The sequence below is a fragment of the Coptis chinensis genome, chromosome 5, assembly GCF_015680905.1.
Source record: "Coptis chinensis isolate HL-2020 chromosome 5, ASM1568090v1, whole genome shotgun sequence".
Lineage (NCBI taxonomy): Eukaryota > Viridiplantae > Streptophyta > Magnoliopsida > Ranunculales > Ranunculaceae > Coptis > Coptis chinensis.
Genome location: NC_141460.1, coordinates 44,951,314 through 44,969,279, shown reverse-complemented (window position 1 = coordinate 44,969,279; position 17,966 = coordinate 44,951,314). Strand labels below are relative to the sequence as shown.

The following is a 17,966-nucleotide window of genomic DNA, read 5'->3' as shown; positions in this document are numbered from 1 at the left end:
TTGAGGCTTGAATTTTGCTGCCCCCGGTTGGAATATGTAAAAAGTTGGTTGTGACGGGCCTGGGCTTTTTTGCCGACGGATATTGTGCATCAGAAATACAAGTATGGACCGGATCTGTAGGCATATCTATTTTGGATCCGTTAGGAAATATCAATCTAAAACCATTATTGCACAGTGGACAAAAATGCTCATATGCGATTTTAGGAGGCCACGTCAGCACAATTTTTAAGTAGGTACCCAAAGTTAATTAAAAATCAGGACAGTATTTTGATTATTTACAAATCAGTCCTTATTAAAATTTATACCAGCCGTTGGATTTGCTCTAGATTGGTTATATGTTTTGGAGATCCATAAAATTATGAGAAAACAATTACACGCAATTTTTAAAAAGGATTCGTGATATATCTACGAATAATACAAACATCAAAATTGATTAAACCCCACACTTCGACTTCAAAAAGTTCAAGCTAAAACAAAAAACCTCAAAACTTTTCATTCACCAAAACCCTTTCTTCTCCACAAAGAAACTCCCAACTAGAACTGCTCTACAGTGGGCACTTCACAACTTACTTTTAAATTATCTCTCACTCAGTTACATATTATTTCTTTGCTATAGGGCCCAGACTTGAAATCCTCTGACGCACAATCATCTTTCTGATGGGTTGTTACTACTCCTATAACTCCTTTTCTAGAAGTCCTTTTCTTTAGCAATTTTCCCGATTCTAGAAAAGGGTCTTGCTCAGATGCCCAGTCCTCATCAACTTTCTCAAATGAGTAATAGAAAATAATGTAATCATATTCAATTAGCTCTCTCTTTTAAAGATCTCTGTGACGAAGTCCCTGATGTAAGTACCCCGCCCTTTCATCATAACATATTTATAAATGCTACATGGTTTGATAATTTTTCTGCTCTTATCATATGGTGATCATGTGGTATATATAGGATGAGGTGGAGATTGTTGTTAAAGAAGGTGATCAAGATGGTAGAACTATTGCGTCTACAATTAGCGAGGTTAGTGCATCTGATTTGGTTCTAGGTCTCCATGATCAAAGTTTTTTACATAGGTAAGTCAATTTGGAGTGTTTTGAGTTTCATTTTTGAGTTTGTTAAATGAATCATCACTAATTAGGATGTTTTAATGTTTGATTTAGTATGTTCCCTTTTTTTTCCCACGATTACAATTTGTATATAGGAAGGAGAAGGGTATCGAAGTCAAGTCAATCGATATTACTAAGAGGATGTGCACAACTGCACGTGCATGTCACTAATGGTTAGACCCATTAATTTAGGATCTTCACAGAAAAAATATGCATTTGTCAATTCTAATTTACGAGAGAATTACCAATAACATTAGTGAAAATCGTTTATGGAACTAGGCTTTTATTTTTATTCCTCAATTTATTCTTTGCAAAAGCAAACACCAAACGGATCGAGTTTATACTCACTCATATCCTCTTCTAGTGTTACATTCTTCTGGGGTGAAAAACTTAGTAAAGGATGTTTCTCACATTTCCTACATGCTATTGCTGATGATGATAATGATGTGATTTTTAATTCCTTAATTTTTAAGGATGTATACTTTTAGTAGTCGGGGATGAGAAGGATTTTTTGACACCTCGAGCAAGGGATGGGGTTATTTCCCAGTACTTCAGTTAGGGCTTATATAGAGAATGGTAGAAGTCTGTTTCTTTTAGGATGTAGTGATGGTCAGTTTCAACTTTCAGGGAATGGGATGGGTAAAAAGGCACCCTCTAGCTCCACATTCAGTGACTTTCCCATGGGGTCACAGACCAACGCAACTGCCCCCAGAATACACTCAATCTGTAGATGACTTTGCATGCCTAGGAACGAATAAGGTCTTGGTCTAGGAATATAAAGGGTTTGAATAGGGCGATCGAAGGAAGTGGTTTGGAGGATTTGGAAGAGAAGTTTAGTTTTTGACTAAGTTTATTTCCAAGTACAGGTTTGAAATGTTTTGACAAGGAGAGCAAGGGTTGTGTCGGGAAGGATGCTCTCAAGTTCTCAAAGAAGTTTGTTGTGAGGCGTATGTCTGCCTTGGATTGTTGTTCAACATCTCGGCACGTCTACTGACTACCATTATAAGCACATCATGGCTTAGTTTGCCCAAGTGATTTTCTCACTCTTTCAGAAGATATAACATTTCCGTTATAAGTACACCTATAGCATTCATAATTATGGCCGGGGCAGTGTTTTTTGATGTTATAGAAGTTAGTATTTGTTTTGTGCTTATAATTATGGCCGGGGCAGTGTTTTTTTATGTTACAGAAGTTAGTATTTGTTTAGTATGGTCTTATAAGTCGGCTATTTATGATTCCTGCTAATAGAAAAGCTTACTATTGTGTTGTGGTTGATATTTCTATTTGCATCACTAATTAAAATCCCCTACATTCTCTCTCATTGATAGTGGGAATGTCTCGGTTCGATACGACACCTGTTACTAATAGAGTTGACGTTTTTGATGGATTTTAAAGCATTTTATATGGGTTCAAGGCATTTCTCCTCTCATTGTACATTTGTTTTTGTTGAAACTAAAACTTTGAATCCTATCATCCAATATTATTAGTAGTTGAGTAGTTCTCTTCCTTTTTGGAACCCAACTATGAAAAAAAGGGCATATGGTAGGCTAATTTTTATTAATGTGTATGCCTTTAACACCTGGTAGGCTAATTTTTATTAATGTGTATGCCTTTAACACATACAAAGAGGAGGTTCAGTAAATCCTCTCGGCAGCAGCGAGGGGGACGCAAAATATAACTATGGTCAGGATGTTATCTTTGTTTGCCACGCTCGCCAGCCTTCTCAGAACCAACCTCTTGGAGCACATTCGGGTTCTTTAACAAAGGTGTCTCGATAATGGATACAACGCCTTCATTGCTAACCACATCCCAAAGTCCATCACTAGCCATTACCTGTTATTTATCACAAGCACGAAAACAATTAGTTATGTATTTCTTGATTTACACCGCTAGCCGATAGTATACTAGGCTTAATACTTCACGGCTTAACTAAAAAGATGAAAAATAAATTTAAACAACATTTGAGCTTGAACATTCCTAGGGAGTTGGATAAATGAAGCTCCCCAAGTGTTTTGAAGTAAACAATCTCAAGGAGACATTAAAACCGTAGAAAGATAGTAGATTTGTAGACGTGCTAGTCTGCCACATACTACTCTGTCAAGCTTCAACATGCACCCGCCTTGACATTTCCAAGGATTAAAATTATCATTCCAAATTAGTTTGATGGGCAGATAGAGTGCTTACCAAAAATTCATCTTCATAAGTTAAAGTAGTCTCGCCACTTCAAAGCTCACCAGGATCGCCAGATTGCTTCGCTGTTGCCGATTTCCTATACCTAAAAGGGTTTTTTTCTCTATCTCGACGCATCGGCTATTTATGATCCCTGCTAATAGAAAAGCTTACTATTGTGTTGTGGTTGATATTTCTATTTGCATCACTGATTGATAGTGGGAACGTCTCGGTTCGATACGGCATTTGAACAGAAGTAGGTAGTTTTAGCTTTGAGTGTAATGTCTCAGTTCGATAGTTTATTTGTCTGTCATTAATCCTTCTTAGGCATTTCCTATAGGTTTGGCAGGTTTACTATATGGACATTCACCTTTTTCGTTGCCAAGGTATCATGGAATTTTTAGTTTCCATATGATTGTTATGACATATGTCCATATAACAAGGGAAAACCTGAACTTGGCCTACCCTGGGCAACAATGCCTTTCTATTATATGCCTCAGGTACAGGGTTAGATGGAGATCTTGGATAGAGAATGGGTTGATCTATATTGTTGGACTCTAAATGGGAGCAATATATTTCGTGTCAGTAGGAAACGAGAATATTGGGAACTGATGTCTTTGGGAAGGGAATAAGATGCAAAGGCCTACATCCCAGCGCCCACACACAAACAGGGTTGATTATTGCGAAGAGTTTGAAGTTGGCAGCGGAGGCAAAGTTGCTTTGCAAGGAAATCGCAGGTCATGTAGAGTTTTACAGGTATTGATTCAACTGAAGAAGGGTGTCACTTTTGTGTTACTTTGTTTCTTCGGGTTTACAAATAGCGATAGCTGATTCTATGTATGTGTACACTAGCCTCAAGGACTCAACTGTATACTATCATTTTTAATCCATAGTATAATATCATTCTATTATTTTGTTCTCCTACAAGTGTTGACTCATTGAAATTTTTTGTCGTGTTTAATATTTTTAGGTCCCGTTATTTCATCATTGTTGTTGTCAAAAGCTTTCTTGACTGATTCCTATTATAGTTTTCAAAGAGTGCTTTTTCCGACCATTATCACATTTCAAAGCCATTTGTGCCCACAAAAACAAAACTGTTTCCAGTTTTTCGACCAGATCAGGAACCTCCCAAACTTTGAAGTCAACTTGACCAAAGCATCACTTTTCGTTGGAATCAAATTCATATTAATCAGATTGTATCCATCACTTATGGATACATTATCCATCACTCATCAATATCTCTACACCGTATAAAACACTCAAGCCACCTAAATTTATTATTTGGATAAACCAAAAAAAAATCACTATCAATAACACACGCCATATTAATCAGATTCAAATCATTATCCATCACTCATCAATATCTCTACACGCACAGTATAAAAAAAATCACTATCAATAACACACGACCAAAAAATAACAAACTGCATAATAAATAAGCACACTAAAACAATAACTTTACACCATATAAAACACTCAAAGTAGTAGGATTCTAAATAAACAAAAGAGTTTAACTTATAAATACTAGAGAATCAATCAATAATACGTTCAAACAACCTGCAGACTTCCATCTCCCATCTTCAACACCTAGGTAAACTACTACACTTTCAAAATTACATAAAAATTTATTGTTATATGAATTCTTGATTATTGCTCTGTTATAAATTTATTGTTATATTTAGTACATATATCACTTATCTGAATTGAACTACACCACTATCACGTAGATTGGTATCAATCATCATATGTGAGCATGATTTATCATCTTAACACATTAGCATACTTCCGAATGTGCTCACAGTATCTTCTTCTGTTAGTCATTTAATATACAAAATTTAAAAGAGATTATGACAGGTGAGTTTGGAGAGTTATCTAGAGCACAGACGCACATACATAAATTACATGCACAGGAATTTATCCACACACATAAGACAGAAAGACACGAGGTATCACAAACATGAAATTAGCTGCACACGTCAGTAGCTCAAGTAGTTAACCATTTGATCTCTATTGCAGAGGTTTTCCTGCCGCAAAATAATACCATGCTCATATTAGCTATGAAAGCTAATAATAACTCATAAAAAAGTTTTGAATAAATGATTCAATACAAGAGGGGAGGAAAAATTACTGATATCAACTATTACAGAAAAGTTGCTGCATCTTTCATAACCAGATAGGGGATTCAAGAAAGCCTATCCCCTTATCTACCGCCTAGATAGACAAGCTTTATAAATTTTTTAACTAGGTATCTCTTGGTCAGGTATGGATGTCGCCCTCTCATCAGTTGTTACAGAAATCCAAATCTGGATGAGGGGGCTTCAGTACATAGAAGGTTTCAGATCAGCCCATGAGGTTCAAAAGTTACATGGAACTAATGAAAGCCCCTTCCTCTTCCCCGTCCACCCCATGCCCCGCCTCCTCACTGTGCTTCTTCCACCTCGAGACAAACCTTGAAACGCCTATTTACGAAAATGGTTCTCCACCCACCCTCACCTCGACCTTTTGGTTGGCAAGGTATTGTTTGAACCATTTGCAAGTAGCAGCGGTTAAACCGCTCTGCAAAACACATGTATATTCACCTCGAAGTGGGAACAACAATGTTACCAAAAGACAAGGTATATACTACATAGAGGTTCTACTCTTACCCAAATTTCCGTGTCTTAACTAAATACAGAGTAAGAAAGGGTCTGCTCAATAATTCAGAACCCCTAGCCAGCCATCAGTACTTGTCAGCACTTACATTTATGAGTTGTTCAATGAAGACAATTAGCTGGGAAAGCTAATTGTGATGCCATTCAAGAGGGGCGTCCTTGCTATAAGCCTGACACTCTTCCTAATCATGCTTCTTTTGCTTACAATGATTATTACCATAAAATGCAAACAATGTAAATACTTTTTTATTATCTTGAAACCTATTTCTCACCAACATATACTATTTTTTGTGATGGTAGCACAATGTATGGTCAGCGAGGGACCGATACAAATGCATTTATATAGCGATGACATTCTACAAAAGCTAATAAAAAATATTTATTGTGGAGGTAAGATCAAGTTTTAACTTTCTATGGTTTTTTCTTTCAACATTTTTTTTCTCACATATCTGACGTATTTTTTTTCTATACAGTCCCTGGAGACAATAATAAGATAGAAAATGCTAGGATTGCTCACTATAACAGATGGAGAATTTTGGCACGAAAAAGAAATAACGGTAGATTTTTTTTACGTAACCATTATTGTTAAATTATTATGTGTTTCCAATACAAACTAATCTAAATCATTTTCTATTAGTTGATTCAATGCGTCATAAAAGGATCTCTATGTCTAAAAGTAGAACTGCTACGCGTAGACAAGAAGATATGCGAAAGCATAGAAACATTGATAAAGAGCTAAATGCACATATCGATAGTAGAGGTAACAATATTATAAGCTAATTGTGAAACTTTTTCTATATTGGTATATATCTGTTAAACTTTTAATACTAAATATTTTAAAGTTTGCTATTTGTTTTTAGGTGTGCATAACTTTGGGCCACCTACTAGAGAGTGTTCTTACTGTGGAGCAATTGTGTGGGAGGGTGAAAGAAACAATAAGGGAAAATTAGCTTTTCCAACATTTTCCATTTGTTGTCAGAATGGAAAAGTTCAGCTACCACTTTTGGAGACGATGCCTACATTTTTAAGACAGCTTATGGACTTACAAGGAGGAAGAAGATCTTCACATTTTTGAAGGTGTATACGAACGTACAACTGCATGTTCCAATTTACTTCTGCAGGTGGAGAAATAGACAAAACATTAAACAATGGTGGGGGGCCTTATGCCTTCAGAATTAGCGGCCAGAATTATCATAAAATTGGTTCACTTCTACCAATTGAAAACCACCCACCTAAGTTTGCTCAATTATATATCTATGACACTGAGAATGAAAGATGCAATAGAATGAAAGCTATACCTCAAGATGAGGAAAGTGCGGATCCAACAATTGTTGACGGGTTGATACAGATGTTTGATAAATACAATAAAGTTGTACAGTCATTTAGAATGGCAAGAGACAAATTTAAAGAGGATGATATGGTACCAGTTCGTCTAAGACTTATTAATAATCGACAAAGTGATGGCAGACAATATAATTTGCCTACTTCAACTGAAGTAGCGGCTTTGATTATGGGAGATGGATTTGATATTACTGATTATAGAGATATAATTGTTGAAACACAAGGTGGTGGACTTGAAAGAATAAATGAGTTACATCCCAAATTTATGGCCTTGCAGTATCCTATATTATTCCCACGTGGTGAAGATGGCTATAGACCAGGGATCTTATATAGGAGTAAAAGTCAGAGTGAAATTGAAGGGAATACAAGGAATACGGATACGAAAACAAGGAATATGGTTACCATGAGGGAATATTATGCATTCAGACTGCAAAAAAGAATTAAAGAAGGTCCTACATTGTGGGTTGGTTGGCGTCTTCGTCTATCTTTCATCGTAGACGGTTATACAAGTATGGAAGATCACCGCTACATTGGTACCGTATGAACCAAGCAACAATCGATCCGAATTGTACAAAGAATTTGATGGATGCAAAGAATGTTGGTATTATAGTAAGAACAAATAAATAGCATTTACCTTAATTTAAAACATTATAAAATTTTACCTAACTTCACTTCAATTGCGGTGATACGCCGGCAAAGATCAATTGGGAAGCGTTTGATCCTTCCATCATCGCTTACGGGAGGTCCCGTGATACATGGTGCGCATATCGATGCCATTGCCATTTGTAGATGGGCTACGTACACCGATCTTTTATAATACCACTTGCAATCCAAATTGGGATGAAATTAAAAGCTTTCTAGAACTAAACCCTGGCCTAAATCCGCATTACGTTCCAGATGTTGGTTGTAGAGCATTCAAGCTAAAATTGGAATGTATAATGAAAAAATTGCACAAAGGAGAACATTTTGGCAGAGTAATTGCAGGTATGTAATCAAACAATGTAACCATAGTAATGTCTAAGAAAGTGTACCTGTTTAGATCAGCTTATATTACTTGGATATATTTTGTATAACTTATTTTGAAAATCGGCGTAGTCCTGAACAAAAAAGTAATCATGAATGATATGTTTATAAAAAAAATTCTATGTTTATTATTATAGAACTTATAATATCGCATAACAAATTCCATGTTTTTGTTTTTGCTACATAACCATTGTTTACTAACAAATTCTATGTTTTATTCTTTTGTTAGTATTGTATGTCATAGAATTTCAAAAGAGAGGATTGCCACATGCCCACATTTTGCTTTTTCTACATCTGGATGACAAGCCAAAAAACGGAACGGATATAGACAAACTAATATCAGCAGAATTGCTAGGCAAAGAAGCAGACCCCTTGCTATATGAAACTATAGTCCGTACAATGATTCATGGACCGTGTGGAAACAAGAAAAGGGGTTCTTCGTGCATGAATGATAAGAAAAAATGTTCAAGACATTATCCAAAGGGGTTTTGCAGTGAAACAACATTTGATGAAAAAGGTTTCGCTGTGTATCGAAGGAGAAACAACTAGCGAACTGCCATGGTAGGTGATAAAAAACCTAGTTGAAATCGACAATGGATGGGTTGTTCCTTACAACCCATCGCTTAGTAGAGAATTTCAGTGCCACATCAACGTTGAGTATTGCAACCACACACAAATGGTTAAATATCTGTTTAAGTATATAGCAAAAGGACAAGATAGGGCTACAGGCATCATTGAAGAAAATTTGAAATATGATGAGAATAAAAGAAAAACTATTCATGAAGTTGATGAGATCAAGCACTATCTAGACTGTCGTTATGTGTCTGGTTCAGAAGGAAGCTGGAGAATCTTCGAATTTGACATTCAATTCCGATATCCATCTGTTGAAAGGATGAGTTTCCATCTTGAGAATGATCAAAATATTATATTTCATGATAATGATGATACCTTTGAAATTGTTGAAAGAGACAAATCAAAGAAGACTATGTTCACAGAGTGGATGCGCACTAATCAAGTTAATGAGAAAGGAAGACATTTGACGTATGTTAACTTTACATTATTATTTGTGTGGCACAAAGATGATAAGGTTTGTACAAAACTGTTTTTTAGCTTCTAAAATAGTTTTTTTTATATTTGAACTATATTTTAGGCATGATTTATTACAATCTGTTACTTTCTATAGGTCTGGACAGAAAAAGAACAGGGACTAAAGATTGGTAGAATATACTATGCACATCCTACACAAGGTGAAAGATTTTACATGCGTATGCTTCTAAATATAGTCAAGGGTGCCAAAAGTTTTGAAGACATTAGAACAGTGAATGACACAACTCATCCAGATTACAAATTAGCATGTAGTGCACTAGGCCTACTACAAGATGACGGTGAATGGCATAAATCAATTCAAGATGCGGAAAAATGGTCTAATAGTAACTCATTGCGACAATTGTTTGTGACGCTTCTATTATTCTGTGAGGTATCAGATTCGGTTGAATTGTGGAATAAAAATTGGGAGCTACTTTCAGACGATATACTTGGATTACAGCAAGTAAAGCAAGGTAATGATAACCTAACCTTATCTCAAGAAGAGCTGAAAAAATTTACACTTCGTGAAGTTGAGATTCTAATGAATGAAAACGGTCGAACTCTAAAAGAATTTAGTTTTGATATTCCAAAACCAAATGCACTTGATAACAGACTGATACAAGAGGAGTTAAATTATGATTGTGCTACTCTCTCCACACAATTTGAGCAACTTCATCTTGGATTGAATGTTGAACAAAGAGAAGTTTTTAATGTTGTCATGAATGCAGTTCAGGAAAATACTGGAGGTCTTTACTTTGTATATGGAAGGGGTGGTACAGGAAAGACTTATCTATGGAATACACTAATTGCAAGGTCAGCGTCACAGAGGAAGATAGTACTTGCCGTGGCTTCATCAGTGTAGCAAAGACTTCTTTTAGCAGTGGGATCGGATCGCTTTACTCAAGGTTTAAAATTCCAATTGAACAAGATCACTTCAAAGACTTGCAATATTAGTAGAAACACCCACTTGGCATATTTGATTCACAAAACCGATCTAATCATATGGGATGAAGCACCAATGAGTAAAAAAAAAAATGACTTTAAAGTCGTTGATGCCACTTTCAAAGACATAATGTCAGAGACTGATATAAGATTAAAGGACAAACCATTTGGAGGGAAAACAATGGTTTTGAGGTGACTTCGACAAACATTGCCTGTTGTAGAGAAAGGATCAAGCGAAAACAATTGTGTCTACTTCAATTAATGTGTCAGATTTTATGGCTTCACTTCACGATTTTTCGACTTACCATAAATATGCGTTTACGTAACAAAGACTCTAGCAAATCAGATGCTGAATTCAACAAATGGATACTGGATATTAGTGATGGGAAACTTCCAAGTCGATCATTGTGTGAAGGAGAAGAACCTAGCTGGGTGAAAATCCCAAAAGACCTTATAATTCATTCAAATAGAGATTCGTGAAATGAAATTGTGGAAACTATCTACACAGATTTCCAAAAAATATTCTGAAGCTTGGTACTTGAGAGATAGGTGCATTCTAACTCCTACAAATGAATCAGCTGACGAAATAAATTAATATGTTCTCTCTTCTGTTCTAGGCGAAAGACATGAGTTCTTAAGTGCAGACACGTTATGTGTAGCAGATGCTGGGATTGGAAATCAACACATTTTGTATCCGACTAAATTCCTAAACACTTTACAGCTGGCAGGTATGGCCAATCATTCTTTACGACTAAAAGAAGGTGCTCCTATAATGCTTCTCAGAAACATAAACCAAAGCAAGGGACTATGCAACGGAACAAGACTTATTATCACTACATTGTCGATATTGGCTTGAAGCTATGATCATTACCGAAGTAACATAGGAGATCGACACACTATCCCTCGAATTGTGATGAAGTCCGATAAAAAAATGGCCTTTTGTATTGGCAAGACGCGTACAAGATTCCAATAAAGCTTTGTTATTGCATGACAATTAACAAAAGCCGTGGACGACGTACGACAAGTGTTGGAGTTTACCTAAGAAATCGGTATTCTCACACGGACAACTCAGATGTGGTTGTTTCGCGGTAACTTCACGTGAAGGACTAAAGATGTTATTGGACAATAGAGACGGTGATTTGTACGAACATACAAAAAACATAGTCTATCCAGAAGTATTCAATAATCTCCCATGACAAAGAGAAACAGTAAACAAGACAAACATAAAAGTTTTTACAAGATATTTACAACTACGTACATGGATATAAATGACAAAAAATTTCTACATGCAGGTGCCTTCATGGATTTCAAGACGAAGATGTTACCTATAGCATGCGGTCGTCAAGAATATATGAAGCACAGCTCTTATTTTATTTGTTTTTAAATTAGACACAAGCATATCACATATATTTTTCTTTTCTATATTCTTTCATTCTTTTTGCAATGTATATTTGATAGGTATATAAAACTTACATTTACTATAGGAAGGAAAATAGTACTGCTGCTCCCAAGTGCAAAATTATGCCCTGTTGGCAAATGACAATGAGTGATGTGAACTTCTTTGCTCACAACTAATTGTAACCGCAACAGCCATACCAGATTGTACACAAAAATTAATCTTCTTAGGCACATAAGCAAGCAGAGAGATAGGTTACCTATACAATGATGAAATTCATTAGCTACAAAACTTAATTACCATAATCAAGAAAGCAAGGCCTTGAAGTTCAAGAGTAGCCATGGATGCACCAGCAAACTCTGAATCTCCAATATGTCCAACAAAAACTAAGCATCATATTCAGTATAGAGAAAATGATATAAGCTCCACAAAGTGACCATAGTTGTCTCAATTCCCAACCAACAAGTAGTGCCCACCATTCACAAGGTATATTCTCTTGATCAAGAAACTCCTCCGATGCCCATGCTGATTTTGTTAGAACCATAGTAGTGATGCTTACTTAGCTCTAAGTAAGTTCAATAAGGTAGCTACAGTCTAGAGAAACTCGATCAGCTCTCTCTATAGTTTCAACAAGAATCGCCAGTTTGAAGAATTCCACAACAACATCCAAATTCTTCTTACAACCATCTAAATGAAGTTTTAATTCATCCTATATCTTACCAATTGGAACTCAAAAAGCAAATGAATCCATTTAATTGTATTACAACTTCTTTCTCTTCAATTTGCATGCCTTTGTAATGTAGTTAAACGCTTGGAAGATGTTGACGAGGGGTTTGATCCGCCCTCTCTTCCTTTCTTAATGAACTCTGAGAAGGATGGGATTGGAGGAAGCACTATGTCCTGGAAAGGAGATTCTGTTCCTTGGTCAATTTGACGAACCGCTGAGAAAACAATGCTATGGGTTTCTTCTGTATAATCTTCTATATGACCTTGATCTTTATTTGGATAAACTAAAAAAAAGATTAACATCAATAACCCAAGCCAAAAAATTAATAAACACAGAATTATGATTAGGATCCAATCTTATAACTAATAAAGAAGCACACTAAAACAATAACTTTACAGGGTATAAAACACTCAAAGTAGTAGTTATAAATATATCTATCAATCTTCATAATCGAGTTGCTTCACCAAAAAATCGATGTCAGATATAAGAATCTTCTTTGTTGATTACAACATGGCGTATATTTGTGCAAAGAGAACCTCATTCATGAGGCACCAGTGCAAGCAATTGGTGTAGCTTTGATACTGTATCTTGATCCAATTTTTCGACCAGATCAAGAACATCTTATGGTTACTCATTTTAATTTTACTTTAGCAAAATCATATTCTTATTTAGGATTAATTAAGGGAGATAAGCTAGAGGACTACATCGCATGATTATACGTTATGATTACTCGATTAGAGTTACTATGATGCTTTACATGCATGAACTATTGAAAGCCTCATGAAATTCCAAAACTACGTGAATAAAGAACACAAAATGCAATATTTCTGTCTCTTTACCTTCCCTGAACATCTTCTATATAAAGCAAAAGCTTCCCCACTCATTGTGTTGTTCCTTATCTGTTGGCAGTGAATTCCTATGTCCTTTCGATGGTTGAATAACACTTCACACTTTTGCAGTTAGTGTTAGCGAAGTAGAAGCTTTGTTTGAGCTGTACAAGAGCATTAGCTGTTCTGTCATTGATGATGGGCTAATTAGCAAGGTACTTCTAAATATGCCCTTGTGAATGCAGTTTTGCACCCTTTTTTTCCCCTAAGGCTAATGTTGTTTGCGTTGTTATAACTTTTGAGTAGTATCTCATTAATTTTACTTTTTGATGAATTAGTTATGGCTTGATGATATTCATTGCTTGCTCCCTCCATACAAAGTAATCGTCCAAAAACTAGGTCCTCAAAGAAAATATATTCAGATTCTATAAAATTTGTTAATAAAGGATGTTAAGATCCACGCTTAATCCTCCTCTTTTTCACAGCTATTTTGGATCCATCTATAAGTACTGAATGAGCTTAAATATAGAAAGCATAGGCATACCAAATTTCACAAACTTCCATGACCATTTTCTCTACTGAAAACAAATTTCAAAGGCCAACAATGTTTTTCTCTTTCCTATTTTTTTAACGCATACTTGACACTGAGAGATGCAGAGAATTGTCCATACATGTCACAACACATGATGTACACCATTCCAAAGGTCCTTTGCACTTGTAATCCTCCTTCGAAGGTAATGTAGAATTGAAAATTTGAAAAATGAAATTATAAAATTTCATCAGACTACATGTAACAGGTGATACTACTATCAAGCACACTCCAATTACACCTAAAAGCGGTTCATGGATGTATGATAGTGATGTTACAAAGTAGAGGGTTCATGAATATTTTGACAAAGGAAGCTAGGGTTTAGGAAGTGAATATTTTGTTCCAAGCAAGTGAATTTCTTCTTTGCAACAATGTTACTAACATGGACTATTGTAGTGTCCATGATCGCAAGCACGACCATTGGCCTCCTTCTCAACTCTAGTCGCCGACTAGAACTCGAGGAACAAAACCAGTGTTGGAATCTTTAATGGAGCTTCAAGCATGCACCGGTGAGGTAGTTATGTTCTTTTCCGAATGGTGAAACATACTTAGGACCAAGTTGCTGTCGAGCCATTCTGGTCATTGAGCACAAATGCTGGGTTCACAGACAAGGAAAACGCTGTACTCCGAGACTATTGCGACTCCACATGGATAAACCAAAAAAAAAAATCACCATCAATAACCCACGCCCAAAAGTTCAAGCCACTTAAATTTATTATTTGGATAAACCATAACCAATAAAGAAGCACACTAAAACAATAACTTTACACCTTATAAAACACTCAAAGTAGTAGTATTCTAAATAAACAAAAGAGTTTAACTTATAAATACTAGAGAATCAATCAATAACACATTCAAACAACCTGCAAACTTCCATCTCCCATCTTTAACACCTAGGTAAACTACTAAACTTTCAAAGTTACATATAAATTTATTGTTATATGAATTATTGATTATTGCTCTGTTATAAATTTATTGTTATATTTAGTATATATATCACTTATCTAAATTGAACTACACCACTATCACATAGATTGGTATCAATCATCATATGTGAGCATGATTTATCATCTTAACACATTAGCTACATTCAAATTTGTAACTTATTCATAAGATAAGATACTAATTTTTTTAAAATTTATATGCAGCAATATGGATCATAATACAATCTTTTCTATTTCAAGGAAAGCAATATTGAATCAAATCCTGATGGAAATCAATATTTGTAAACCACCGGTTTACACAACAAAAGTGAAGGGTGACAAATTTGGATCAACCGTAACAATAGATGTTCCTATTCTGAAAGGAATATTTAAAGAAGACTGTGACAAATATGATGAAGATGAAGATTCAACCCTGCAAACATCCTATGGAACTCTTGAAGAAACATAGAATAAAGCCGAGAATGAAGTTGCACAAGCCGCTCTCACATCACTATGTCAATGGTACAAATTCGAAGTCAAAGATTTCAACTTCATAGAACTTAAAGAAGCAAGGAGCGAAATCAATCATCTACGTCAGATTCATGAAGAAGCTACAAAGGAAATCAAACATCTTCAAGAAGCCAATGAACAATTTCATGAAATAAATCAAGGCTTACATGTTGATATCATGCACATTGGACAAGAAAATGGAGAATTGCGAACAACACTTGCTAATGTTGAAACAGAAAACAGAGAATTACGAACATTAATTTACTAATGTTGAAACAATCAACATAAGTGATGATGAAGACAAACAAATAGACGCGACAACTGGTGAAGATTCTGACATAATCAACATTAGTGATGATTAATAGAATAGAGTTACATGGAATTATCAGTTATTTAAAGAGTTATCATTATGCCAAGTTTTATTAGGAATGTTCATGCATTTTAATTTGTTTAGAAGTTTTAGAACCTTCGATTAGTAGCTATATGACTACTTATTGCCTTGATTTTGAATGATAACTACAGTTTATTTTACTACCTTAGTCATATTAAAAGAAAAAGTTCATTATTACCTTTCTAAGGAAGCGCATCAGCAAGTATTACCTCCACTATCCAATTAACCATTTTAATCCGTTGTTGAAGCACAAAAACAACCAAATACATAGTGGGATATCCAGCGAGACACAGCAAAATGGCATACAAAGCTAAAATAATTCAAGTTTTAATTCATCCTATATCTTACCAATTGGAACTCTTGGTGATGGAATTATCATGAAATTCATATGCGAGTAACAAGTGAATGCAGCTCAACTGTTCGTTCGCTTGAACGAATCATACCTCACTAAATAGGTGAGAAGAAAAAAAATAACGAACTTCAATAATCAGGAACAGAATAGGTGGAAGAAGATAAAATTCAGCATGGACTCACAGTTTCCCACCAAAGCTGGAATTGAGATATATAGAGAATTGAAGGCATGGTTCTCCTCGCCAAATATATATACCAACGCTTCTTCCTGTCTTTGCACTAGGATCCGAAAGAAGAGAAGGAAGTCCAAGAGAATGAACAGGAAACTTCTCCAATTCATGTAAAACTGCAGGTCCAACATGGTCCTGATAAACTAAATCAGTAAGTAAACTTAGTTTTATTTACTCAATAACACGAACTTCTCTAATTATCAAAAGGAAGATAATTACCAGGCCAACGCTATCATCACCACAAATCAAAAGTCGATGCCTATACACAAGAGGAACTGCAGAACCATAGGATAACATGGAAAACTTGCTAACATCGGATAGGAAAAACTTCATATATGTGAACCATGACTGCTCGTAGATGTCTTTGCAGAAATGGTGCAACAACTAAAAATAATGGCCTCGAGTGCACAACTGAGCCTCTATGAGCAGCAGGCCTCGAGGAAAGATATTTTGCTACCCTTATTGAGTCAACATCTATTAAAAATTTGTCATCACTAGAGTAAACTTGAGGATATCTCTCACGAAAAGCACGAATGGCAGCTTCAATGCATAGGGCTTTTAAATATGCACCACAATATCCCACACAACTAGCGCCAAATTCCATCCTTAAATCCTTTGAAAGGGTCGCTTCCATTTTCACGTGTGAATACACGTGTTTCTATTCTATTCTATTTCAGATAATTTTTTTGGACACGTTAGATAATCATAACACTTAGTAATATAACCAATCCTTTGGACCAAGGCCTAAAGTCCAAATTCATAAAGGACCATAACATGGACCTTAACTCTAATACAATTCATTTAGCAAGCCCATCCTCTTGGATGAAACAATCCCGGCTATGGGCCGGACGAAATGCTAGTTTTTTAGTAGTGATACCATATTTGTAGTATAAAATAACCAAGATACTTGGGCTCGGCTTGTTTAAGCTCGGCTCGAGCTCGCTCGTTTAACTATATGAGCTGAGCTCGAGTTCAATTTAAGTTTCGTGTAATAAACGAGCTGTAGTAAATCTCGGCTCGTTTAGCTCGAATTCCACCCTTACTCAACACCACCTTTTTTAATCACTCATAGGGATGGGGTAGATGAAAGGTCAAGTATACCCATGATGTGAAATAAAAAATTGCTCGGGTAGATAAAAAGCCAAGTGCATCCCTGATGCAAAATAATAAACGGCCTAGACCAACCGAAACAACCCAGTGTATATAGTATGAGTTAATACCTATTTGGATATGAACAATCATTGTTCATACTTCAACGTGAGATATGAACAATCATTATTCATACATCAACATAATATATGATTAGTAAGAACACCTATTAGAGTATAAACAATTATTGTTTATACCTATTTGGGGTATTCATACATCAACATGAGCTATGAACAATCAATGTATACCTATTTGGGGTATGAACAATCACTGTTCATACCTCAACATGAATTATGAACAATTATTGTTTATATATATTTGGATTCATACCTCAACATAATGTATGATTAGTAAGAGCACCTATTGAAATATGAACAATCATTACTCATACATATTTGGAGTATATACATCAAAATAGTGTATGAGGTATATTCACCTATTTGGATATGAACAATCACTAAATTTATCTACTTTATAAATATAACACAGAGAGGTGAAACTGGTATTTAAAAAAAAAGATATGCTTTATATCTATATAACAAAATAGGGAAGTGTGGGGCCCA

At 35.4% G+C, this 17,966-nt stretch overlaps 1 protein-coding gene across 1 annotated transcript; it reads left to right on the top strand.

Annotated features, from left to right (window-relative positions):
- The first annotated feature begins 8,958 nt into the window (after nucleotides 1-8,958).
- On the top strand, nucleotides 8,959-10,230 carry LOC147497626 (uncharacterized). The gene is made up of 2 exons (XM_086562950.1): nucleotides 8,959-9,369; nucleotides 9,466-10,230. Exons 1-2 carry the CDS (start codon nucleotides 8,959-8,961, stop codon nucleotides 10,228-10,230), a joined length of 1,176 nt encoding a protein of 391 aa, XP_086419076.1.
- The last annotated feature ends 7,736 nt before the right edge of the window (nucleotides 10,231-17,966 follow it).